At 42.6% G+C, this 25,078-nt stretch overlaps 1 protein-coding gene across 4 annotated transcripts in view; it reads left to right on the plus strand.

Annotated features, from left to right (window-relative positions):
• The window catches only part of LOC147016622 (pleckstrin homology domain-containing family G member 4B-like), a 110,869-nt gene that overhangs the window by 62,657 nt on the left and 23,134 nt on the right, over nt 1-25,078 (plus strand). For all 4 annotated transcript variants that reach the window (XM_085845448.1, XM_085845450.1, XM_085845447.1 and 1 more), the window contains exons 4-10: nt 4,277-4,405; nt 6,375-6,498; nt 11,286-11,379; nt 11,708-11,794; nt 12,497-12,613; nt 12,880-12,978; nt 23,118-23,260. In XM_085845448.1, coding sequence (XP_085701574.1) covers nt 4,277-4,405; nt 6,375-6,498; nt 11,286-11,379; nt 11,708-11,794; nt 12,497-12,613; nt 12,880-12,978; nt 23,118-23,260 — 793 coding nt within the window. The remainder of the gene's footprint in view (nt 1-4,276; nt 4,406-6,374; nt 6,499-11,285; nt 11,380-11,707; nt 11,795-12,496; nt 12,614-12,879; nt 12,979-23,117; nt 23,261-25,078) is intronic.

Below are 25,078 nucleotides of genomic sequence, written 5' to 3' on the forward strand. Positions count from 1 at the left end.
CTCCGTCGTGCAAAGTCCTTCCTCGGCCCACCTGAGCTCCTGACCACTTACAAAGCTTTTGTCCGCAGCCTAATGGAGTACTGCTCTCCTCTCTGGGCTGGTGCTCCTACCTCCCACCTTTCTCGGCTTCACGCTGTGGAAACCAAGGCATTTCAGATCATTGGCATCTCCCGCGATGAGGCTGAATTTTTGGGCCTCTCACTCTCTCACCGCAGGCTGGTCAGTGGTCTCTCTGTCTTCTACCATCTCCTCTCCATCCCCGCCCCCCTGCTCTCTCTGCGATTTGTCCCCACCACATTTCCATAGGGCGCTCAAGGTCCGCCAACAACCCCCTTCTGGTACAACTACCAAAATCACGAATCACTGCTCACCTTCACTCTTTCATTCCTCTTTTTTTTCCCACCTTTGGAATAAACTCCCTCACTCTATTCAATCCCATTCTTCCCTCCAGGCCTTCAAAACAGCTGTTCACCACCACCTCTTATCATCTCCCATCCAAATCCTCGATATTTTCTACCCCCGATATTCCACCGAAACCCACCTCCTTCAAATTCCCTGCTTTCCTTCCTGAAAGTCCCTGTAATGTCCATCTTCTGTTCCCCATGTTCCCCGTCCCATCCCTCTCCCTTCCACAGATCTCCTAATGTGTCTGTTCCCCACTGTTTTGTCCCTCCCACTCCCGCCCCTCTTGTCTCATGCCCCCCTTGATGTGCGTTGTGTGTTCGCTCTTACACGAGCCTCGACAAGGTATACAAAAAAAAATACAGTAACTTGTCACATCTCTTTGGATATAAAGGATAGCACAAAGATTACATTATGTTCAGGACCAAACTATTATGAGATAACAATGTACCTTTAAAATAATGACAATGAAATTAAGGGGCATCATAATTACATCAATCAACAAAAAATCTATGGCATTTAAAGTTGGAATCATCATCTTCATTTAAAGTTGGTTCCATCTATCTGTAATTCCTGCAGTGTGTGTGTGTGTGTGTGTGTGTGTGTGTGTGTGTGTGTGTGTGTGTGTGTGTGTGTGTGTGTGTGTGTGTGTGTCTGTGACCGCTGTTTCTCGACAACCGCTGGTCCGATCTAATTGAAACTTGCCAGGTATATTGCTGGGGACTTGAGGATGTGCCTTTTTAAGGTTTGATATTAATTGGACAAGTGCTTCCCAAGTTATGGCCATTTATTTACCAATCAATGACAGGAACCGTTGCTGCGGCCATTTTTTATCAACCAATGACAGGAAGCGTTGCTGCGTAGCTGTGGTCGATGGGGAAGAGAAACTCAGCTGCGTTCGCCATTACGGGTTTCTTCTCTTCTCTTCTCTTCTCTTCTCTTCTCTTCTCTTCTCTTCTCTTCGTGTTTTTCATTGCGAAAAGGCAAAATATGTTGGCGCTAATTGAATAATTGGCCATTAAAAGCCTCCGCATTCTTGCCCTGGACGAGGAAACAAAGAAGAAGCGCCGTTTCCTCAGCGATGTTGTTTATGAAGAGGTGCTAACGAGATAAAGGTGTGTACAATGTACATGGAGACGATTTTTATTATTATTTATTTATTGAAGAAAAATTGTTCCAAAAATAATTTATCAAAAAAGTGCACAACTTCTTTTTGTTTCCAATTGTCAAAACGTTGTGGCCTTTGGAAGTGTTAAGGAATTCAGCTCCACTCAACATACTTGCAAACGAAATACATCTCAATTTGGTGGTAAAAACGATTCACGACGGGTTTCCTTACTCATTGCTCTGCAGTCTGCATTCAACCCCTTCATTTGTCATCTCATTGACCTCATTACATCTATCTATAATTCCAGCAATGTGTGTGTGTGTTTCTGTGAGTGTACGTGACCACTGTTTCCTGACAACCACTCGTCCGATCTAATTGAAACTTGCCAGATATATTGTTGGGGACCTGAGGATGTGCCTTTTCAAGGTTTGATATTAATCGGACAAATGCTTCCCAAGTTATTGCCATTTATTTACCAACCAATGGCAGGACGCGTGCTGCGTAGGCGTGGCCGATGCGCCATTTAGTTACCAATCACAGGACACGTTGCTGCGTGGGCGTGGCTGCGTAGGCCGGTGCACGGCCGGCCGACGATGACGTCACGTGCCGTGCTGGTTACGATGGGGATCGATCAGTGCCTTAGTTACCGTGGGGTAGGAGTGCCAATGGTAAATGGCAGCGAATGTCATGGCAAGCAAAGACAGGGAGGTAACCTTGATTTTAATTAACTCTGTGTGTAAGTATCACAGCAGTTGTTACTTCAATGCAAGCGATAATTCGTGGAATGATGTGAACATTCCGTACGGGCGCGCACTACTTTTGGATAGTGATGACTTACTGTATTCCAATAATTTCTCGATTTCTTATCCGCATTTATAGATAAACACAATGCCCCAATCCAGTCGTCATTTATGAGAGCGAAGGAATGGCCTGTGTGTTTGTTTGAAAGTTTTTTTTTTTTGCATTTATGGCCACGCACATATGGGCAAGCGTGAGCAAAGGAACAGCCTGTGTGGTTGTTGTTTCTGGAACGCGGTTTGAAAGTTTTTTTTTAATTTTTTTTGTATGTATGGCCACGCACGTATGGGCACGCACGTACGGCCATGCACGTACGGCCATGCACATACAGACACGCATGTACGGCCACACACGTACAGCCAAGCGAGAGCGAAGGAACGGCCTGTGTAGTTGCTTCTGGCAAGCAGTTTTAAAGTATATATATATATATATATATATATATATATATATATATATATATATATATATATATATATATATATATATATATATATATATATATATTGCACATACAGCTACGCACGTATGGGCATGTGAAAGCGAAGGAACGGCTTGTGTGGTTGTTGTTTCTGGCACGCGGTTTGAGTTTTTTTGCAGGGGGGGGGGAGGGTTTGCACGTATGGCCACGCATCAACGGGCATGCACTAGTACTCTTAACGGAGCATCGGTGCTGCTGAAACAGTCCTTAGTAATGGTGGTACTAGGTGGTTTGTCATTGCCTTTCCAGCAGATCAATCAGGGAGGAAGTTGTAATTTGTTCAGGGTGTCGGTTATAACTCGTCTATTCCTTGTGAAAGACACCAAGGGATCCTTAACGTCCCCCAACAACCGGCGCTGACGGACGCTCCTCCGGATTAACATCTTTCCAATGGATGGAGCACACACCTTGGTGGCATCGCCCTACTCGTGAAACACCAAGGTGATTGTTTTTAGCCGGGTCGACATTCCAACCCAGGCTGGACGGCTCAATAGCGCACACACCTCTAAAGCCCTCCTACCAGCCTGTAAGTTTGGGATCACAACATCATTAAGCAAGTACCTATTGAGGAACACAATCAGGCCAACTCCAGATGTGTTGTAATTTTTACAACGAATACTGTAGTTCTGTAAAAGTAGAAGGAATGACTGTCGAACAACCCAACTTACTTGCAAATAATTGACTTGAAGATCAATCCTCGAGACTTACCTTGAGACTCGATAACAATGTCTCGTGTCGAGGTTTAATCATTACCACCTGTGTTTGAGTGTCATACATTATAACTCTGTATTGTGATTGGATCTGCAATGCCCTCACTGATGTTAGCTTTCGGCTTTTATCTTAGGAATGACTCCAAACTAAGGTCAAAACATTTACTGCAGATGCGGTAATTGCTGTGACCTTACTCTCCCGTCTTTTCCCCTCTAATCAACGGAGTTTATCAGATTTTCTTTGTCCCAGTTATCTACAAAGTAAGTCGCATATGAAGTTGTTGGATCTTCAAAGGTTGTTCAGTTTTGGTTTGTGTAACAGATCCATCACCGGGGGGGAGGGGGGGATATAATCCCACTCTTGCTGGTGCTGCCATTATTTTTGAGGTGCTCATTGCATTGATTCCCAGCTTATGAACATGCCATGATTCAAACCGGTCCAGCATAAGTTTCAAACTGGCCGAGCAAGTCACTCTCCTTCACTGAGCCTCGCTCTCTGTACTGTAATCGCTTCGCTCTTCTGATCTAACAAAACGCCATGAACTTGTCATCTTCCAGGCACTTAGTTTTATTTCATTTTTCCTTGTGCTGTAAAACCCACGCCTCATGTAAATGCAAAAGTAAAGTTTGTGAGCAGCCAGCGACGCCATCACCTGCAAATGCAAATTTTCCATATGTGATGTTTTGCGGGTCAGGAGTTCGCGGCAATCACATTCCCGTCCTTTCTTTCACTGGTCCATCATTCTGCGACTCTTCTTGCCCACTTTCCGATCCTCACAGGCTCAGAAAAACCTTCTGTTGTTGCCAAGCAGGTGGCTCTGCACATCGACGCAACCAGTCCGGTACAGCTTACACTGGCACCTCGAGTTAATGAAGAACTGCTCCGATCTGGAATTGCCTGCTTGCCAGGTGTGTGATTTCAACCTCATGTCTGCAGTACAAGTTTCTGCTTTGGAATAACAACCATCTGCTTATTTGTGAGGTTTTGAAAATAAACGATTTTATACTTGTTGTGCAGTCGCTGGTCAAAAAATTGAACAATAAACCTCGCAGTGGGTTAGAACACATGTTATCTGATGTTGTGGTTATGTTGTTGGTTTTTAAAATTACTTGTTTGACTGTATTGCGACTCATTGGTTTGTTAGCCTTCTTGGTGCATCCAGTGCCAATGATATACCAGTTCTGTTCTGTTCTTGTGTATGGCAGCTTGGCTGCCAGGTAGATATCATTTCTTGGAAGCACGGCTGCGCTACTGATGCTGCGCTACTGCGCAGAGACAAACCGCAACACTGGTACTCATTTTGCCGACCTCAGAAGGATGACAAGCTGAGTCAACCCCACTTGGCCAACGGGGCTCAAACTCAGGACCCTCGGATCCAAAGCCAGCCACCCTAACCACTAAGCCAACACCAGGCTTGATATGCCAGTAGTATTCCCAGAAATATCATGACCCTCAGGAGGTCATTTAGACCCTCCTGTTTTATTTATTTATTTATTTAAAGGAGAGAGGCTCATGGAAGTGCAAGGTAGACCTGACATTGGGACAAACATCAATAAATTAATGACCAAGAAAAGAGGAGAGGAGAATGGGAGGAAACACTGAAACTAGAAAGTAAGATAGTCGGTTAAGAAAGGTTAAAATAATAAGAATAGCCACTCCGTTCATGTCTTCAGACACCTTGAGCTGCCAAAGCAGTTTTCCATTGGCTAGGGGGCACAATCCTGATGGGTCACCACTCCGACACAGGATACTCAAATGGATCATTTTTCCCAGTAAGCCGGTACTCATTTTGCCGACCTCGGAAGGATGACGGGCTCGGTGAACCCACCTGGCATTATCTTAACGACAGGGGCTCAAACTCAGGACCGTAAGATTTTAAGCCAGCCACCTAAACCGTAAAGCCAACATCAGGCGTTAGGAAAGGTCAATGGGGATAATAAAGAACATGTAAGTCAGAATTGGGGATAGCAAGAGATGGTGGTGGTGCACTGTTTGCTTGAAGTCCTGGAGGGAAGAGTGAGACAGAACAGTCCATCGGAAGATTTCACATGTTATGAAATAATTGAGGATCAATAATGCAGATCTTGGGCGTACATGCACCCACCTCGTGATTTGGGCACCATGTGACCAAGCTCAATATGCCTGCCAGCACTTAAATAGAAGATTGTATTTCGCAGATGCCTTGGATATCTGCTACTTGTGGGAATTCTGCTTTTCATTTCAGAGTTGATTGATTATAAAGAGGGATATTTCATTCTTGCTGGAGATGTGAAGCGAACATACCAGGAGGCAGACGCAGTAAAGATCAATGTTGGAGACATGATGATGATGAGCAACCGGGAGTTAGTTGTTTCAGGATAGATTCGATTGGTTGTTTTATCAGTTTCTATATTTAAATTTAATACATTATTAAGCATTAAAAAAATTATTTAATTTTATCAAGTTTTTTTTTTTTCCATCAGGTTTCATTGCCGTGATTGTCTGATTATATTTTCACCTCTTCTATATAATAATTTTAGTAAGCAATCATGCTGAGTTGGTTTGATACAGAACAGAGAGAACGACAAACAGACAGACAGATACAGCTGTTGATAATATGTCATCAAGGAAAAGTTATAAATTATACAGCACCAAATTTCTGCCACCTGTGATATTTCTGATCCTCTCACCTTTCCATTGTTGGCTTCTATCCCAGGAAGCATAATGTGATACTAAACGGGCAAGGCGGGGCAAGACTTGCATTTGTCATACGTCAGCCAGCTAGTTCAGCCGGTACAGTGTGTTACGGAGCAGCAGTTGTTATGGAATATTTTGTGTCACCTGTGTCTGCTTGGCCAAAGAAAACTTAGCCGCAGGCGTCTCCCCATTTGTAAACAGGTTCCAGGGACCGAGCCGGACATGCTGTGGTGTTTATTGATGCCGGTAGTTCAACGTGGACAAAAGTTACTCCTGTAGCGACTGCACTGACTGATCTACTCATCTATTTATACTCCATACTCAGGTATGGTGTAGCTCTGACTCGTATCAAAGTGGATTGTTTATTATCCAGTTGCTATAGCAACTGGCCATCTGTCATAAGTGTTGTTTATGTGATGGTGTATTTCCTGGGTTGTCGTCATTTACTGTATCAATATAGGATGTATATATATATATATATATATATACATACACAATTTTATAATTTGTTTTTAACATACATACTTGTATTACATTGTGGCATGCTCTTGTCAGATTAATCTTGAGAATCTGTTCATCATAATATCAGATTAATTATTTGTACAACTGCTCATTCCAGTTACAGTTGTTGGTAGCATCATGGATTTGTCGTGCTTCCTTGTTTAACAAGACAGGTAGCCAAACTGCGATGACGTGTTATTTTTGTTTTAAAACTAAACGTGTTTTGCTTGCAAATAAGCCCAAAGCTTCAATAAGGGCATCGTTTGCTATTGAAAAATTGGGAGGGGAGAGGGTTGGGGACATGTGAGTGCAGAGAGAGAAGCCAATATGGTGTGCTGTCAGGGGCCATTAGGATGTCCCTGGAAATCATCCTGCACAGGTACCGGCAGTGCCACACCCCATGATCCAGTGAATCGTTGACTCCCCAGGCCTGACCCAGACGTCTAATTGACCTCTGGCTCACAGCCAGGAGAGACATGAATATCACTGCCAAGGTGAATTAATCTCTCCATGATCTTAAAATCCTCACTACAAACAGGTACAGACATGACAGCAGCATCCAAGATGTCATTGAAAGCCTGGATCTTAGTTTTGACCCAGGAAACCCGTAATCCCAGCGACTCCGACTCCTCATTAAGCACCAAGAGGGCCCCCAAAAAGGATATACAGAGTCTCTGCAAAGATGATTGCATCGTCTGCGAAATTAAGGTCTGAGATCTTGACATTCCCAAACAATGCACCGCAGCTTGATCTCACTGATATCCTCCCCAGAATCCAGTCCATACAAGTGCAAAAAAGTGTGGGGGCCAGTACACACCCCTGACAAATTTCAGTAAGAACTAGAAATAAGTCAGAGATGGTACCACCACATCTCACAGCACTCTCAGTACCAAAGTAGAGTTCAGACATTAGATCGATCAGTTTTGGTGGCACCCCACGAAGACCAAGAATCCTCCAGAGGGCATCCCGATTCACCAGATGGAACGCTTTACAGAGATCAACATAGGCTGCAGGCAGCCCCTGCCGAAACTCTCGCCTGCATTCGGTGAGGACCAGAAGGGTAAGGATGCGGTCAACCATTGACCCCTTTGGTGTAAAGCCTGACTGCTCTGGACACTGGTGCTCAAGCAGATGGTGGCAAACACTATCAAGAATTATCCGAGCAAAGACTTTGCCTGGCACTGAGAGCAGCGTCACCCCTCAGTAGTTGTTGCATTCCTGGTGCTCAACCTTCCCTTTCCAGAGAGGAACAACAAGGACTTTCTTCCAGTCAGTTGGGATGATGCCTGTGTTCCAGGCAGAGCACAAAACTGCATGCAACGACACGAGTGCAGCATTTCCACCAGCCTTGAGAAGTTCAGCATGGATGCCACAGATCCCTGGAGATTTACCCCCATTTCAACCTGTTCATCACAGCCTGTGTTTCCACAAACGAAGGTGGATCACAGTTGATTCGAGGATCAGCAGTAGGATTAATAACATCCCTGACATGCAACTTAACAGTTGGTGAATCAGCCCGGTACAACCGCAAAAAGTAACCAGCCCAGCGGGCCTTCACTTCAGACTCCTCTGTCAAGAGCCTACCACCCTCCGCTCCAACTGCAGTACATCGAGGGATGGGCCTGGAGGAACGCAATGTGCGAATTTCCTTGTAAGCGGGACGAGAATCACTTGATCACAGGTGATGCTCTACCCCCTCACAGGTTCCTCGCACATAGGCCTCCTTGTCCACCCTCAGTGCACGTACAGTTTTACGCCTCAGCTCCCTGAATAGCTCAGCTCTGCCATTCAGCCTGGCCCTGCGACTCTGGTCAATGGTATCCAGTGCCCTTTGAGAGAAAAAATTCTTCTTCACCCTCTGGTGAGTTCCAGGGCATTGGCAACATCAAGGACGGTGGTCTTGAAGGCACTGCACAACTCTTCAGGATTCCGCAAAGCACCTAGACCCCCCAAATCTCCACTCAGCCTGTTCACAAACTCCTCAGTTACCCTCTCATCCTTGAGCTTGCCAACATCCAGCCTAGGCTGGGATGGTACCGTTCTCCCAGATTTAAGCTGCAACTTCAGAGTTGCTACCGCAAGCCTGTGGTCAGTATTCACTCAGCACTCCGGTGGACTCTTCAGTTCTGGATCCTCCTCCAGCGATCATCAACGAACACATGGTCAATCTCCTTTTCCACACCACCAGCATTGGAATACCAATTCCAGCGATGAGCCTGTGGGCGCTGAAACCATGAACCAGCCACCCAAAGTCCATGACTTCTTGCAAAGTCAAGGAACTTAGTGCTATTCTGGTTCACAATTCCAGACCCATGGGGACCAACACACGTCTCATAACCATCCCTATCAACTCCAGTTGATGCATTGAAAAAAAAAAACAAGTGAAATGACGTAAAAATCCAATTAAGTGAGCAAGTGGTGATAACAGCAGCTCTATGCCCCCACACAACACTCAAAGCTGTTCACGTTTTTCCAAGACAGAAAAAGCAAACACAACATTGGAATTCCTCCTAATCTTTTTCCAGTCGAGCCTAAAGCAACATACAAGACTTTAAATAATGTCTGAAAATGCAAAATTAATGTGAAAAAAAAATCAAGATGGAAGACCTGTCATAATACGCTCTCCCACCAGGAGCGGCGCTACACAATATACATTTACATAGAGAATTTACATTTCTACCCCTTCGGAACACCTGGGCGGGGCAAAGGGGGGCAAACAAAGTAGCTACAACTTTTGTCTTATCTTAGCTACAACGTAGCCCTCCTGGCAAGTTTGTTTAAGATTGGAAAACTAACGACCAAGTGCATCAACCAAAGACAGACACCAAATTGTGTAATTTAGTGTGATGATGATGATGATGATGTAATTAGACAAGCCCTCAATTGGTATCAACTAGTGCTCTCAAGTGTCGGTCCGCCGTGCTATGGAGCGGTACGCCATATGTAGCAGTTGTGGCAGAATGTAATGAAGCACAAGACCAAGAAGGAACCCAAAGCAGTAAAGAGGAAAGATGGAGTCATCAGGAGGAACCTGGATAGGATTCGGGTTTCAGCCGCTATTCCACCACTCTCAAACCCATCCAGGCGGAGCCAAGTGAGTCTTGCAAAAAAAAATTCTGCAAGAATTCACTTCTCCTTAGAGACATGAAAGAGAGGATCAGATAGTAAAAGAGATGAAAGAGAAGAAAAAGCAAGAATTAGAATGAATAAAGAGAATTAAATACAAGAAAATTAGAAAGAAGTGTGAAAGGAACAAAGAACAAAGATGGCGGGAAGAACCCGGACAGGTAGATTAGAGCAGTTACTCCCCAGGCTCAAACACAGCAGCATGCACAAGCTACCAGAGGTCCGTCATAATGTTTGGGCCATATGGCATTCATGTCAACAATACTCCGAAAAATCATATAATTTATTAATATTCCACTCGCTGAGTAATTAATCGCTCATTTAAAGTTTTCATAAAATCTATTGCAATTCCTTTTGGAGTTTACGTATTTTTTTTGTTTTTTGACCAAAAAACTGGGAAGGGGGTAACAATCGATATGCTGTCCTCCCTCCTCCAAAAAGTGGGGAGACGGACATGTCCTCTTGTTATGCACCCATCGACGTCCAAGGATACACGGGCTGAATGCTTTCGCGTTTAGCACATACACATACTACCAAAAGGAGCATTTGGAGAGTGCTCAGAAAGAACAAATGGAGGAAGAAAAGTAAAAGGGATCTATGTATTGGCAGTTAATTTACCACCTGGATGGTAAACCTTTCTCGTTATTACTTTATGGTCATTACTTCCACCACCGAAGGTGGACAGAGGTTATGTTTTCACCCCGTCCGTCTGTTTCTCTGCCTGTGAACAGGATTCCCTAAAACGTTGTGTACGGATCCGGATGAAATTTTGTGGACAGGTTGCGTGTGTGACAAGGACGAACTGATTCGATTCTGGTGAAGATTCGGATCCGGATCCGACTACTATAATTTTTTTTAAGTGATTCTCCACCATTGAGGGATAGGGCCAAAAACGATATATAGCACGATATGTCAAAAAAAGTTGCGGATGGATTGAAACTGAGCACTCAAGTTGTCAAAATGTCCAAACAGTTGAAACTTGGTGCACAGGTTGGGTTTGTGACGAGAACAAGCCGATTTGATTTCAGTTCAGGTCCAGATCCAGATCCGGCGGGATACAAAACATGAACTGTTCAGCCTGGTGGAGGTATGCACTCTACCGAGTACAATTCATTCTGATTATCTGCATGTGTTGGTTTCTAAAGGTATGTTGAATGAAGCGAAGGGTTTCTAAAGCTAATGTGTTCATCTGACCTATGTTTAACTAATTTTTCCTTCAAAGACTCAGTTGCTGGCTTTGCACGTGTTGATTAAAAGCCTTTAATGTGATTGTCAATTGTCTTTGGACCTGATGACAAATGTGGAAACCACATAAATAATAAATGTCTTCCTGGCACCTGTTAATGATTGAAACATTTGTGCTTTCAATGTTCCTGCTTGCTACGGCAAGTCATGCTGCCATTAAGATAATCTCAGTCGTGACATCATTTAATGGTCTTACTTGAGCCTGATTTGCTTGGATGTGTCTGGGGGATTTGCTTTCAGCCCGGACGTTCGTGAGCAGGGCCTTGCCATCGTGGTTGATGCAAGAAAAGCAGGTCCATCGGAGGTGCTGTCGAAAGCCATTGCTGATTTTCAGGTGAGCATGGAGAGAGAGAGAGCATGTCCACAAGGTTCACCTTTCGAGCCACTTGCATGTTGTGTGGGCAAAAATGGTCCAATTTTCATCCTCAACTTTCTCTGCGGCTTCTCACCATTTTTTGTCTTCTCCATACATTCTCCTTTCTCCCCTCTCCTTCGAATCCGGCCTACATGCCCCTCATCTCCCTTAAACCCAATTGTATCCTCCTTCTCCCATCCCATAATATTAATCCAATTGTGATTGAGGGGAAAAGTTTGAAAAAGCCTTCTCATGCTCTTAACAACAAGAAGAACAAAAAGATCAAGTGTGTCTGCTGGGATTGCAGATCCGAATACCAGGAAGTGTCCACTCTGTATTGCTCATGGTAGAAAAGGAACTTGCGGTCAAAATGGAAAGGTCGTGCATTCCTCAGGTACGTTAACGGATGCTGTAGTGCTTATGATCCTTTAAAGAAAAAGTTGAATATTACAGTCGTATAATCAGTATGTCTTGATATAAGTAATTATTCTGTTTTTCATTACTCGGATATGCCTGGTGTTGGGTTAATGGTTCGGGTGGTGGGCTTGGGATCCTAAGATCCTGAGTTCAAATCTCCCTTGGCTGTTGAATGAATACCAGGTGGGGTTGACTCTGCCTGTCATCCTTCTGAGGTTGGCAAAATGAGTGCCAGCTTGCTGGTATCCTATGTTGGCGTGGCGACCCGTCCAGTATTGTACCCAATAGCCAAGGTGACTGCTTAGGCAGCACCAATGCTCCGCACAGAGTATGGTCCCAATGGATGGATTACTAGTTACCTTGTTTTCTCATTTGGAATGACATCACAATTGCCCTTGGGAAATGTGTATTCAATTTTGGGAACTTTTCCAGCTTTTATTATTTTATTACCCTTTAAGTTGAGTACTACTTTTATTTGTAATACTTCGTCTGCCATGTGAATAATCCAAACAGGATGGTGCAGAAGTAGCACACTTGCCTCTGAGCTATCCCAATCTGGGTATGAGTCCCAACCCCTCTATAAACTGCATTTTGCTGCCTCATTTATCCTACATAATAAAATGAATTATGTTTACAGTAATGCAGAAAATTTTCCATGTGGCATTCTCTTTTGTTGCAGTACGAGGTGATGCCGACCTTGAGGAGCCTGCATAAGCGTGTTGATGCGAAGCAGCTTCCACCGAGCTTTGATGGATCGTTGCCTTACCACCACGATGCCTGGCTCTGCTGTATACAGGTCTGGAGTGCTGCTGTATGCGTGTGTTAAAAGATATGGAATGCACACACATTAAATTGATGTCGGTCATCAACCAAATCATTACTTTCAGACACTTAACTCTAAACGCGACAAGACTTAAACTCAGTAAATGGCTTGGCAAGCCTGGGCATGAATGTCATGGTGTACTGAAAAAAAAAAAAGTTCAAAAGTCGTTAGTTTGTTCAGTTACTGTTTGTCTAAGGAAAACAGTCACTTCTGTGGTGCCACTGTGCTTGTACCAACAGAAGCTGCAGGCCTTGAAGTCGGCATGTAAGGAAGCTCTGTTGGTCCTGCAATCAGCAATGAAGGACATAAAGGAATCTCCGAGACCACTCTCAGTGGAGGTTTGACCAAACTGCCATCTTCTATCTCATACCCCTTCCCCTTCGTCACCATTCCCCCAGTAGTTCATCTGTAAGTAGATTTAACATAGCTAGGTTTTTGGATAATTTCTGACAAGGTTCCACATCGGTCTAAGCTATGAGAAAGTTGGAATAAGAGCCTGTTAAGAAGGTTGGAAGGAAAATTTGTTTAAGAACGGGTGTGTTGGTATGGAGAGTACCCTCATAGTAGCTAGCAGAGTACTGCATGGGTCCTATCTGGGTCGATTGTTATTTGTGGTTTATATAAACAAGCTCAGTAATGAAGGGGGATTAAATAATTTAAATTTGCAGATGAGAAGCAGCGAGGGGCTCCTCAAGTCAATTGTTTGGAAAAAGACCAATGTTTACAGGAAAGTTTCAGGTTTTTTTTTTTGGCAGAATGTAAGATGAATACATTTTTAGATTACATTATGAGAAGGGTTTAATGTTTCAATCAAACGAAGTAGTGCTAGAATTACACATAGGTCATTAGGTCTACCTTGGTCACTTCCTGAATATGCTGTTCAGCCGTGGTCATCTTCGACTGCATATTGGTACGGTATTTAAAAAACCCAGATTTCTTTGTCTGTCACGCTCGTTTCACTGGGACACCATTACGGCGTTATGTCTCGTGCTAGACTTTACAGCGTTACGTCCAGTGCTAGACTTTACAGCCTTATGTCCAGTGCTCAACTTTACAGTGTTACGTCCAGTGCTCAACTTTACAGCGTTACATCTAGTGCTAGACTTTACAGCGTTACTTCTAGTGCGAGACTTTACAGCGTTACATCTAGTGCTACACTTTACAGCGTTACATCTAGTGCTAGACTTTACAGCATTACATCTAGTGCTAGACTTTACAGCATTACATCTAGTGCGAGACTTTACAGCATTACATCTAGTGCTCGACTTTACAGCGTTACTTCTAGTGCAAGACTTTACAGCATTACTTTGAGTGCTAGACTTTACAGCGTTACATCTCGTGCTAGACTTTATAGCGTTACATCTAGTGCTAGACTTTACAGCATTGCATCGAGTGCTAGACTTTACAGCATTACATCTAGTACGACACTTTACAGCATTACATCTAGTGCTCGACTTTACAGCGTTACTTCTAGTGCAAGACTTTACAGCATTACTTTGAGTGCTAGACTTTACAGCATTACATCTAGTGCTAGACTTTATAGCGTTACATCTAGTGCTAGACTTTACAGCATTACATCGAGTGCGAGACTTTACAGCATTACATCTAGTGCGAGACTTTACAGCGTTACATCTAGTGCTAGACTTTACAGCATTACATCTAGTGCTAGACTTTACAGCATTACATCTAGTGCTAGACTTTATAGCGTTACATCTAGTGCTAGACTTTACAGCATTACATCTAGTGCTAGACTTTACAGCATTACATCTAGTGCTAGACTTTACAGCATTACATCTAGTGCTAGACTTTATAGCGTTACATCTAGTGCTAGACTTTACAGCATTACATCTAGTGCTAGACTTTATAGCGTTACATCTAGTGCTAGACTTTATAGCGTTACATCTAGTGCTAGACTTTATAGCGTTACATCTAGTGCTAGACTTTATAGCGTTACATCTAGTGCTAGACTTTATAGCGTTACATCTAGTGCTAGACTTTATAGCGTTACATCTAGTGCTAGACTTTATAGCGTTACATCGAGTGCTAGACTTTATAGCGTTACATCTAGTGCTAGACTTTACAGCATTACATCTAGTGCTAGACTTTACAGCATTACATCGAGTGCGAGACTTTACAGCATTACATCTAGTGCGAGACTTTACAGCATTACATCTAGTGCTAGACTTTACAGTATTACATCTCGTGCGAGACTTTACAGCGTTACGTCGAGTTCTAGACTTTACAGCGTGTATGTCTGGTGCTAGACTTTACAGCATTACGTCAAGTGCTGGACTTTACAGCGTTACGTCGAGGGCTCGACTTTACAGCGTTACGTCAAGTGCTAGACTTTACAGCATTACGTCGAGTGCTAGACTTTACAGCGTTACGTCGAGTGCTAGACTTTACAGCGTTACGTCAAGTGCTAGACTTTACAGCGTTACGTCTAGTGCTAGACTTTACAGCGTGTACGTCTAGTGCTAGACTTTACAGCGTGTATGTCTAGTGCTAGACTTTACAGCGTTGCATCTAGTGCTAGACTTTACAGCGTGTACGTCTAGTGCGAGACTTTACAGCGTTACATCGAGTACTAGGCTTTACGCATTACGTCTCGTGCTAGACTTTACAGCGTTACGCCAGTGCTCGACTTTACAGCGTTACATCTAGTGCTAGACTTTACAGCATTACATCTAGTGCTAGACTTTACAGCGTTACATCTAGTATGAGACTTTACAGCATGTACGTCTAGTGCTAGACTTTACAGCATTGCATCTAGTGCGAGACTTTACAGCGTTGCATCTAGTGCGAGACTTTACAGCGTGTACGTCTAGTGCTAGACTTTACAGCGTGTACATCTAGTGCTAGACTTTACAGCATTACATCTAGTGCGAGACTTTACAGCATTACATCTAGTGCGAGACTTTACGGCATTGCATCTAGTGCGAGACTTTACAGTGTTGCATTGTTCAGGACTCGATGAGAATTGCATTTTTCAACTTGAAAATAAAAAAGATGTAACATCTGATCCTTGGAACATAAAACGAATTCATAACATTGTTCTTTTGGTCAATAAGTGTGCATATTACTAAAATTAACGCTGAGTTGTTAACAGTAAACCAAAAGTTTGTGGAATTAAAAAATTGCAAATATTGACCATCAATAACCTCTATTACTGTACCATAACACGTATAAGTTATGTTATTCAACTACCATCAGCGTTGAGTCGAGTTCAATCCCAGTATTATCGAAAAAAAAAGTCGCTGCATTATAAAAGATTCAACTTCGACTCTGAGAGCATCAAGGATAGTTCTACAGGGTTGGCAAGTATGAGTAATGAGGAGAGATTAGATAAGACAGGGTTATTCACATGGAAACGTTACATGGGGATACGGTAGAAGTTTTTCGGATATTAAAGGAGATTTGCACGACAGGTACAAGTACATTGTGTGAGGTCGTGGTGGGGAGTAGAACGAAGAGGGCGCAGCGTGAAGATAAAGAAAGAGACAACAAGAACAGAGATGAGATATCGAAACGAAATAAGGAGGAGAATGTAAATCATACGGAATAAAAAGCAGTGAAAAGTGTAAATATAATGGGAGTCACTGTAAGTTTCCATGTGCCTTGGAGTATCAGTGTCTTGCCTTCTTCCACTTGCTTTATTCTCAAACATTTGCTTCTCCCTCCAACATAATAAATTAACTACAACAGTTTGTCGTTATTGTGGTGCAGCAGAGCACGGTGCTATTTTGGTAGGATCCTTTGGCACAGAGCCCCAGTTGACTATGTGCAGCGCAGCCCAGCCAGCAGACTCCCCAAGAGACAAGAACTTTGGAATGAATGGAATTTGAACTCTAACCCTCCACTTCACATATGTTCATATGCAGTCAACTAGTTGAACGCTTGATACTAATCAGGTTGGCCTGTTTAACGTTCCCATTTGAGCTGTTCTATGCTGCGATAATTCCAAATCCCATTTACTGTGTTTCTTTGTTGGTATAAAACCATGGTGCAGACAGAAGTTGTGCACTTACTTTTTGAGTGGCTAGTCTGACCTTGATTCCCGGCCTGACTATAAAACTGTCAGATTGGTGTTTCGCAGGTAGGGCATTGCGTTAGAAAGTGCACCGTCCCTCAGATGGACGTTAAAAGGGAATTCCATCCGCCGACATTAGTTGGTGGACGTTAAAGACCCCACGGTGTCCTTTATGAAGAGTAGTTGAGCTATCAACACGTTGAACAAATAACAAATTACTGCTGGCAAAGCAATGGCAAACCACCCAGTGTAATCCTTGCTCAGGAAACTGCTTCCGCATCACTGACATTCTGTGAAGAGTATGGATAGTAGTAGTAGTACTATAGTATATTTGTCCATTGTGTTATTGTGATCTTGTAGTTCACCTAAGTGTCATTGTTGTCCGATTTATACAGTACAAGTTCAAGTTCCTTCATGGGCCTCATTCAAAAAGAAAAGAACCTCAACCACTGGATATGATGAACCACAATTAGTAACTCAAAGATTCTTTAAGTGTTTCTCATAACAGATTGTTCATTAAACCTTCCTTACTTTACTCATCTGAGGAGTTTGTCCAGAGATTACAGGGAGAACAAGAACATTCTGATAGAAAGGATAAATTAAATGAAGACATGAAGAATAAACCGAAGATGCGTCTCTTATCGACATGCTGATCATCACGCTCTGTGAGTGTTGCTCATAAATATCCAACTTTTTGTTACATCGCCATAACAAAACCCAAGCCAATCAGTAGAAGACTCAATTTAATAAACTAGTGCGTGCCCATACGTGCAAAAATAAAAATAAAAAAAGAATTGTGACGTCATAACACCGTGTCCTGTCATTGGTTTGGTAAATAAATGGCCATAACTTGGTAACCACTTGTCCGATTAATATCAAACCTTGAAAAGGCACATACTCAGGTCCCCAGCGTCAATTGTGACGTCATATCAAATGAAGAAGAATTGTGGCGTCAATTGTGATGTCATAGCACCGTATCCTGTCATTGGTTTGGTAAATAAATGGCCATAACTTGGGAATCACTTGTCTGATTAATATCAAACCTTGAAAAGGCACATACTCAGGTCCCCAGCATCAATTGTGACGTCATATCAAACGAAGAAGAAGAAGAAGAAGAAGAATAAGAAGAATTGTGGTGTCAATTGTGACATCATAGCACCATGTCCTGTCATTGGTTTGGTAAATAATTGGCCATAACTTGGGAATCACTTGTCCGATTAATATCAAACTTTGAAAAGGCACATAGGTCCCAGCGTGAATTGTGATGTCATATCAAATGAAGACGAAGAATTGTGGCGTCAATTGTGACATCATAGCACCATGTCCTGTCATTGGTTTGGTAAATAATTGGCCATAACTTGGGAACCACTTGTCCCATTAATATCAAACCTTGAAAAGGCACATCCACAGGGCTCCAGCAATATACCTGGCAAGTTTCAATTAGATCGGACCAGCGGTTGTAGAGAAACAGCGGTCACACACACACACACACATACACACACACACACACACACACACACGCACGCACACACATTGCTGGAATTATAGATAGATAAGGTGATAACTACCGTGTACATAGTGAATGTACCAATGCCAAAAGTAAGTTTGTGTTTCGTTAATTGCAGATCTTCTAAATCAGGTGTACTACCATGAAACATGGAAGAAATGTTTTTTTTTTAATATCTACTAGAAACACCTCCTTCTTACTGGGGTGACCGACGGTACTCTTCATGAAGGATGCCATGAGATCTTTACCGTCCACCAACTAATGCTGGCAGATGTGATCCCCAGTTTAACGTCCATCCAAGGGACCACACACACATCGATGAATTCCTCTGCCCGTGAAACCCGGGATGACAGTTCATAGCTGGGTCGGGATTCGAACCCAGGCCGGACAGGTTGGAGGCAAGCGTGCGTTACCAATGGGGTTATGCGTCGAATAAAGGTCAAAATTGGGCCATGACGGTGTCGGGGGCAATATCGTATGTCACACTTGATGCCATGGCTGAGAGAAATGACACAGAGGTCCCAAGATATATGTCATAAACAATCCATGTACATGAGTCCACAAAATCTTATGGCTAGAAAAATGGGACAGGCAATGGGATATATATATATATATATATATATATATATATATATATATATATATATATATATATATATATATATATATATATATATATATATATATATATATATATATATATATATATATATATATATATATAATTCATGCGTAAACACTCACTTGAGCACCTTTACCAGGCAAGCACTCCATTGATATGGTTGATGTGGAACGGCTAGCTTGGCGAGCGATAGCAAGCTTCTTGGTAATTGTTTAAAAAGGTAACCATGCGTTGGAAAGAATTGACAGAATAGTTTGTGGTTATAATACTTTTTTACTTCCAGTAGGTCCTGTGTATGCCCCACGAAACGCCACGCTGAACCCAAAGTGGAAATCCCCCTTGGGGTGGGGGGGGGGGTTAATTCACTACAGCCTCGGCCATGTGACCCTTTGTCCCCCTTGGCAAGTTTGGTTGAGGTTAGATGAATAATGTCCGAATGTATCAAGGACAGACAGACAGACAGACAGACAGACAGACAGGAAATTGTGAATTTTAATCTGATAATTTTATTTTTTTTAAAGGGTCAAACGTTTTGTTTGCATCGTTGTGGAACAGAAAAATACAAATCGCCATTTTCTTTCCATTTTCTGAATTAAACATAAAAAATATTGTTGTGTGGAATAAACTAATTGCATATAATAATTGTTTAATGTCAGACCCACATATATGTTTCCACCTGTGTTTGCTTCTTCTGTTTTTGAAGAAATCTATCACAGAAGAGCGAGGTGACATTGGGGATGTAGGTTGTGCATGAGAATTGAGGCAGCGGGGCATTGAGCAAGGGAATTATGATTATTATTTCGTGTGAAGCCTGTGCCTGCTGGTTGCATCATTGCTGAGAGCATGGCTGTGCCACCGATTCAGTGCCCCTTTTCCAGTAAGTTGGTACTCATTTTGCTGACGTCAGGAGGATGGCAGGCTCAGTCAACCCACCTGGTGTTATTTAACAGGTGGAGTGGGGGGGGGGGGGCTCACACTGAACGAGATCCTCATATATGTTAAGCCAACACCAGGCTTAGCAGGGGACTGAGCGAACAGGCAAATAGGGAGGTTAGGAAACACAGCAACAAACCTGGCCAAGGCCCACGGGCCACAGAAACCCAGTACAAAAGCATGGCATGCGAAGACAAACAAGGAGACGCACAATTACGTTCCATTGACAAGTTAACATCGATAATTAACACAAACTGTTAAACAAGACAATTCTGGAACAGGTGTCATCATCAGGCTAAGAAGACAGTTTCTCAGAGCATTCTCTCAGAGCAAAGAAGATGGCGTCTGTCTGCGAAGGAACTTCAGAAAGCAGAAATCTTTGCTTACTACGGACAATGTAAGATGGAATCGCATGTTTTTATTTTGAGTGATTGTATAAGTAAATGTCCTCTGATTTGCACAGATGCAGGTCTGGTTGCTAAGCATTTTGTCTTTTGAATCAGAGGTCTCATTCTTCAACATCCTACGCCGACGAAAAGAGCATGTTGCTCTCGATGCTGTCTTCCCTTCAAACCTCCTCTTGGAGACAGGGGTCCAACCGAGCAGTGGACTCATTGATTTTGCTTCTGAAATTACACTTTCAAAAACCCTCTTGAAATTTCAGGTGGTTCTCATGCCCTCGAAATCCTTGTCTTCTACCACATGATCTCTATCCAGTAACCTGGAGAAAATATAAAAGCGGTCAAATCTCAAGAAGACGACCTTCGACTCAAACTAATTTCACATTCTCACAATATTCCATGGGAAAGATTGCTTTGCTAACCCTCCGATCTTAATACATGAGGAGCTCTTAACTGACATTCATTCTTTTGAGTTACTCAGCTTTATCTTCAGCCATGACCTGTCGTGGGTGAACCACATATCAAAAAGCAAGCACCATCTGAGCATCCTCCATTGGATGAAGTATCGCCAATCTCCTCATTGCATTTGATAACATTCATGAGAACTGCACTCAAATTTGGACAGGAGTTCTTGCATCTCACTTGGTTGTCCCGAACATGGTGGAGAATTGGAATCTCGCAGCAGGACGCGAGAGCATAGGGCCTGGTAATATTTTTCTCACCGCCGATATGTTGCTTCTCTCTCATTGCTTCATTGAATACCTTCCCAGCAGCACAACCACAAGGTACTTTCCAACTCCCCCCAAAAAGGATCATTTAATTATTTCTATCTGGAAGAGGTTTCCAACATGGCTCCAGCCGTCTTCTTTTTCTTCACTCCTTCAAGGGGGCAGCTCAAATTCACCTTGCGTCTTCAACCCTATGTCCAACTCTGATCCTTTTTTTTCGTCTTGACTGTATATGTTCTTGCTTCTTATGTTCATCCCATCAGATGAAAATTGACAATTTCAGAAATTCGGCCTATGTTGACCTTTTGGCCGATGTGGACCTCAAAAGTAAGTGGTGGTTGAATTCATTCACCTGATATGCAAATATTCTTCAAATTTCAAGTTAATGGGATGAAAATTGATTATTTTAGAAATACCACCTTTAGTTGTTGACTGTGGGCCTATGTTGACCTTTTGGTTGATGGTGAGCTCAAAAATAATTCACTGGTTGAATTCAGTGACCTGAAATATAAATCCTCTTCAAATTTCCAGTCAATCAGTTGAAAATTGAGGATTTTAGAAATCTCACCTGTTGTTGACCATTGACCTTTTGACCTCAAAAATAATTGTTGAATTCAATGACCAAATATGCAAATCCTCTTCAAATTTCAAGTCAATTGGATGAAAATTGAGGAATTTAGAAATCTCACCTAAGTTGTTGACCTTGGACCTATGTTGACTTTTTAATCTATCTTGACCTCAAAAATAATTGCCGCGTTGAATTCAGTGACCTGAAATAGAAATCCTCTTCAAATTTCAAGTCAATGGGATGAAAATTGAGGATTTTAGAAATTTGAAAAATTTTATTGACCTTTTGACCTTTTGACCTCAAACAATAGGCTTCTTCCTTTTGAGAAACTCTACCATGTGGTAAAGTTCTGTGAAGATCGGTTTAAATCAACCAACCATCGATCAAAATCGACCAACCAATATACTTGAAAAATCTTTGATTTTGCAAGTAACAAACAGACAGAAAGGGGTTAAAACATAACCTCCATTCACCTTCGGTGGTGGAGGTAATGTTTTTTGGGATCGGAGCCAATTTGGAATTTTGGAAATTGAAAAAAATTATGGGAGAGAACAATAGAGGATTGTATGTGTTTTCGTTAACCATTATTTATTTATATACACTTTACGATCTCCACTATATTGTTATATTCTTTAAATGTAAAATATACATCACCAATCTTTGAGGTGCAGTTGGAGGCTGTGCCCTTGATGAGGACTTGCATTGTTGTTGTTACGAAAAGGGGTTTAAGGTCAAAAGTGCTGCCAGAGATTAGTTTTTGGAAGTTACTCGAGTCCCATGTGATAACTGCAAACTACACTTTTGTGTAGCAATTTGTGATACTGACCTGTAGTGATCTTTGGCCACTTCTATATCCCACTTATTCCATGTCTATACTCCCTATTGTTTTTCCTTCTTCCATCATTTTCCTTCCTCTCATAGTCCCAGTGCACTTGCACAGACTGTGGAATGCATCGTTTCCACTGGATCACATTTGCATGCTCTTCCATATTTCACAGGCCGATATTGTCCTAAGACCACCATCTCTCTTATAATTAAAAAGAACGTTGCAATGTTGCTTTTAAACTTGTAATATTCAGCTGTTTTTTGTGGGAAAATCACAAACTTCAGCTGAATTATCTGTTGAGGCTTAGCTGCATGCATTTGTAATTCTATCCTTGGCACCATATGGGACAGAAGATTTATTGCTCAGATGCAGATTGAATATCACTCATTTGCCTCAATATTGACTTGACTCTATCAGTGGCTTTTAAACAATCTTACATTCTTGTTCCAAATTACTCAAGTACAAGGATTAGGGAATTGTTAAGGGAATATTGTAATGGCTTGCATTTCAATGTTGAGGCCTCTCTCTCTCTCTCTCTCTCTCTCTCTCTCTCTCTCTCTCTCTCTCTCTCTCTCTCTCTCTCTCTCTGTCTCTCTCTCTGTCTCTGTCTCTGTCTCTGTCTCTGTCTCTGTCTCTGTCTCTGTCTCTGTCTTTCTCTCTCTCTCTTTTTTTTCCTCTCTCTCCCTCTCTCTTCCTCTCTCTCCCTCTCTCTTCCTCTCTCTCCCTCTCTCCCCTCCTCTCTTCCTCTCTCTCCTCTCTCTCTCTCTCTCTCTCTCTCTCTCTCTCTCTCTCTCTCTCTCTCTCTCTCTCTCTCTCTCTCTCTCTCTTACTTCCCTCTCTCTCCCTCATTCCCCTTTTCCAGGATGCTTGGCTGCAGGAGAGGCAACTGCGTGGCACAATGGGCCAAGTGCTTGCCGATACACGGCTTTGTGACCTACAGCGGGATGGTGGGGCGTTGCTAGCCAGGGTCAAGCGCAGCCCAGCTATCGTTTCACCCGATTGCCGGTAACCCTTTGGAAGGATGCAATTTATCAACATTCGAGGGGTGTTCAAAAATGCTCTCAGGATAGAGATGCTATAGTCCAAAAAGAGCCAACATTTTATTTTTTGACATACAAGTTGATATAACTCGTAGGTAAATATTTTTCTTCCTAATTCTACTCACTGATCAATTGAAAAATAAATAAATATAAACGTTAAAATTTATTGGACTTTTGTGAGTGTTGTCTCTCTTTCCAAGAACATCACATACAGGATGTCTGTTCGCTTCACCATAAGAATACCTCCTTCGTGTCGTACACCGATTCACATTCTCTCTTTCTATTCCTGTTTCTTGCTGTATTCCTCTGACTGTATCGTCAGAACCATTTATCGCAGAGGTCTGAGTTATTGCTATATCGACTCCACATGTAGTCACCCCAAATAAAGCCTTTGGACATTTAAAGTGTTTTTAATTCGATTTTTTTACACTTTGTGTTAATTATAAACTGCGATATGAAATCGGTAATTCCAAAGTGAAAGATGTATGATATTCTCATAGGCCGAATATCAAGTGGTCCAGTGTGGATCAGAAGAAACACGTTTAAGGGGCATTAAAGCTTGTTAAACCTGCGGTGCAGTAGTGGCATGTCATATACATTTTCAGCTATGAAAATGTTCACAACTTACTCGTGGTTTTATATGACGATTTAAAACTAAAAATTTTTTGGAAATTAAACAGATTTTGCGTTTGCTCACCTTATGCTGCCTGAAGCTCCTTAAACTCCTTTCAAAATGGAACCTCGCTTACAATTCATAGATAGTGATCATAGCTGTTCCCAATTCATGGTATTATAGGGATGTGATTCTTAGCGGTATAATAGTTGAGAAAGTTCCTTCAAGCAATTTCTATGAAGCTAATCGAATGGTTGTTTTCTGAATCGTCAGTATATTTACGTGTGACGTTTCTCAACCCTTTGGGGATCTATGTCCACCCATTTGTTTCCTCTTTTTTATTATTTCGCATTACATGCATTACTCACCACTATCTTTCAATCCATAAAGTTAATATATAACACCTCATGGAAAAATTAAGCAACCCGAACACCACTCGGTAGATTACATACCTCCGCTAGGTTGAACACTTTACGTGTTGTATCCCACTGATAGGTCGGATCTGAATCCTGACCTGAACCAAAATCTAATCGGCCTGTTCTTTTCACCTAACCAACTCATCTGCAACTTTTTTGAGATATCATGGTACTGTTACGAATTCTGGCCCGCCTGGCGTGCGAGCGATTGCGTAACTCCAATCGCGACCGCATCGCCCACCGGAACGGACAATTCAGTCGTGACCCTCCCGGAACAACGCCGGGAGCTAGTCACGGGTGGGTCTTTCGACCTCACCACAATCGTACCAATTGGCCACCCGCCCAGGATAGGGTTGTTCGCCAAATTTGACCTACCTAAGTACCTGCGCAAGTAGTTAACCGGGCGATGGTACCTCGCCGCAGGCCGGCCTAGGACACGAACCGCTTAAGCGGTCCGTTCCGTGCTTCAGTGATAACCGAGCGGTGTTATCGCCGACCCCGACGGATGTGATTCTATTTACTGGGTGCTTACACCCTTCTGCCAATTCCTTCCGTGATGCAAGATGGCACTTTGAAACAAGGGAAGAGGATGCAACGAAACAGGGAACAGTTCAACAAGCACTTTTATTAAAGGCCCGGTCACACCTTGACGTTTTAGCCAACGTATGCCGATTTTTTAATTTTTTTTCTAAAACGCTGGCACACGTTGAATACGTTATGGGTAAGCTTTGATAACATTGAGAGCACGCTGAAA

Source organism: Eptatretus burgeri, chromosome 11 (genome assembly GCF_056783735.1).
Source record: "Eptatretus burgeri isolate ZD-2024b chromosome 11, Ebu_testis_v1, whole genome shotgun sequence".
NCBI lineage: Eukaryota > Metazoa > Chordata > Myxini > Myxiniformes > Myxinidae > Eptatretus > Eptatretus burgeri.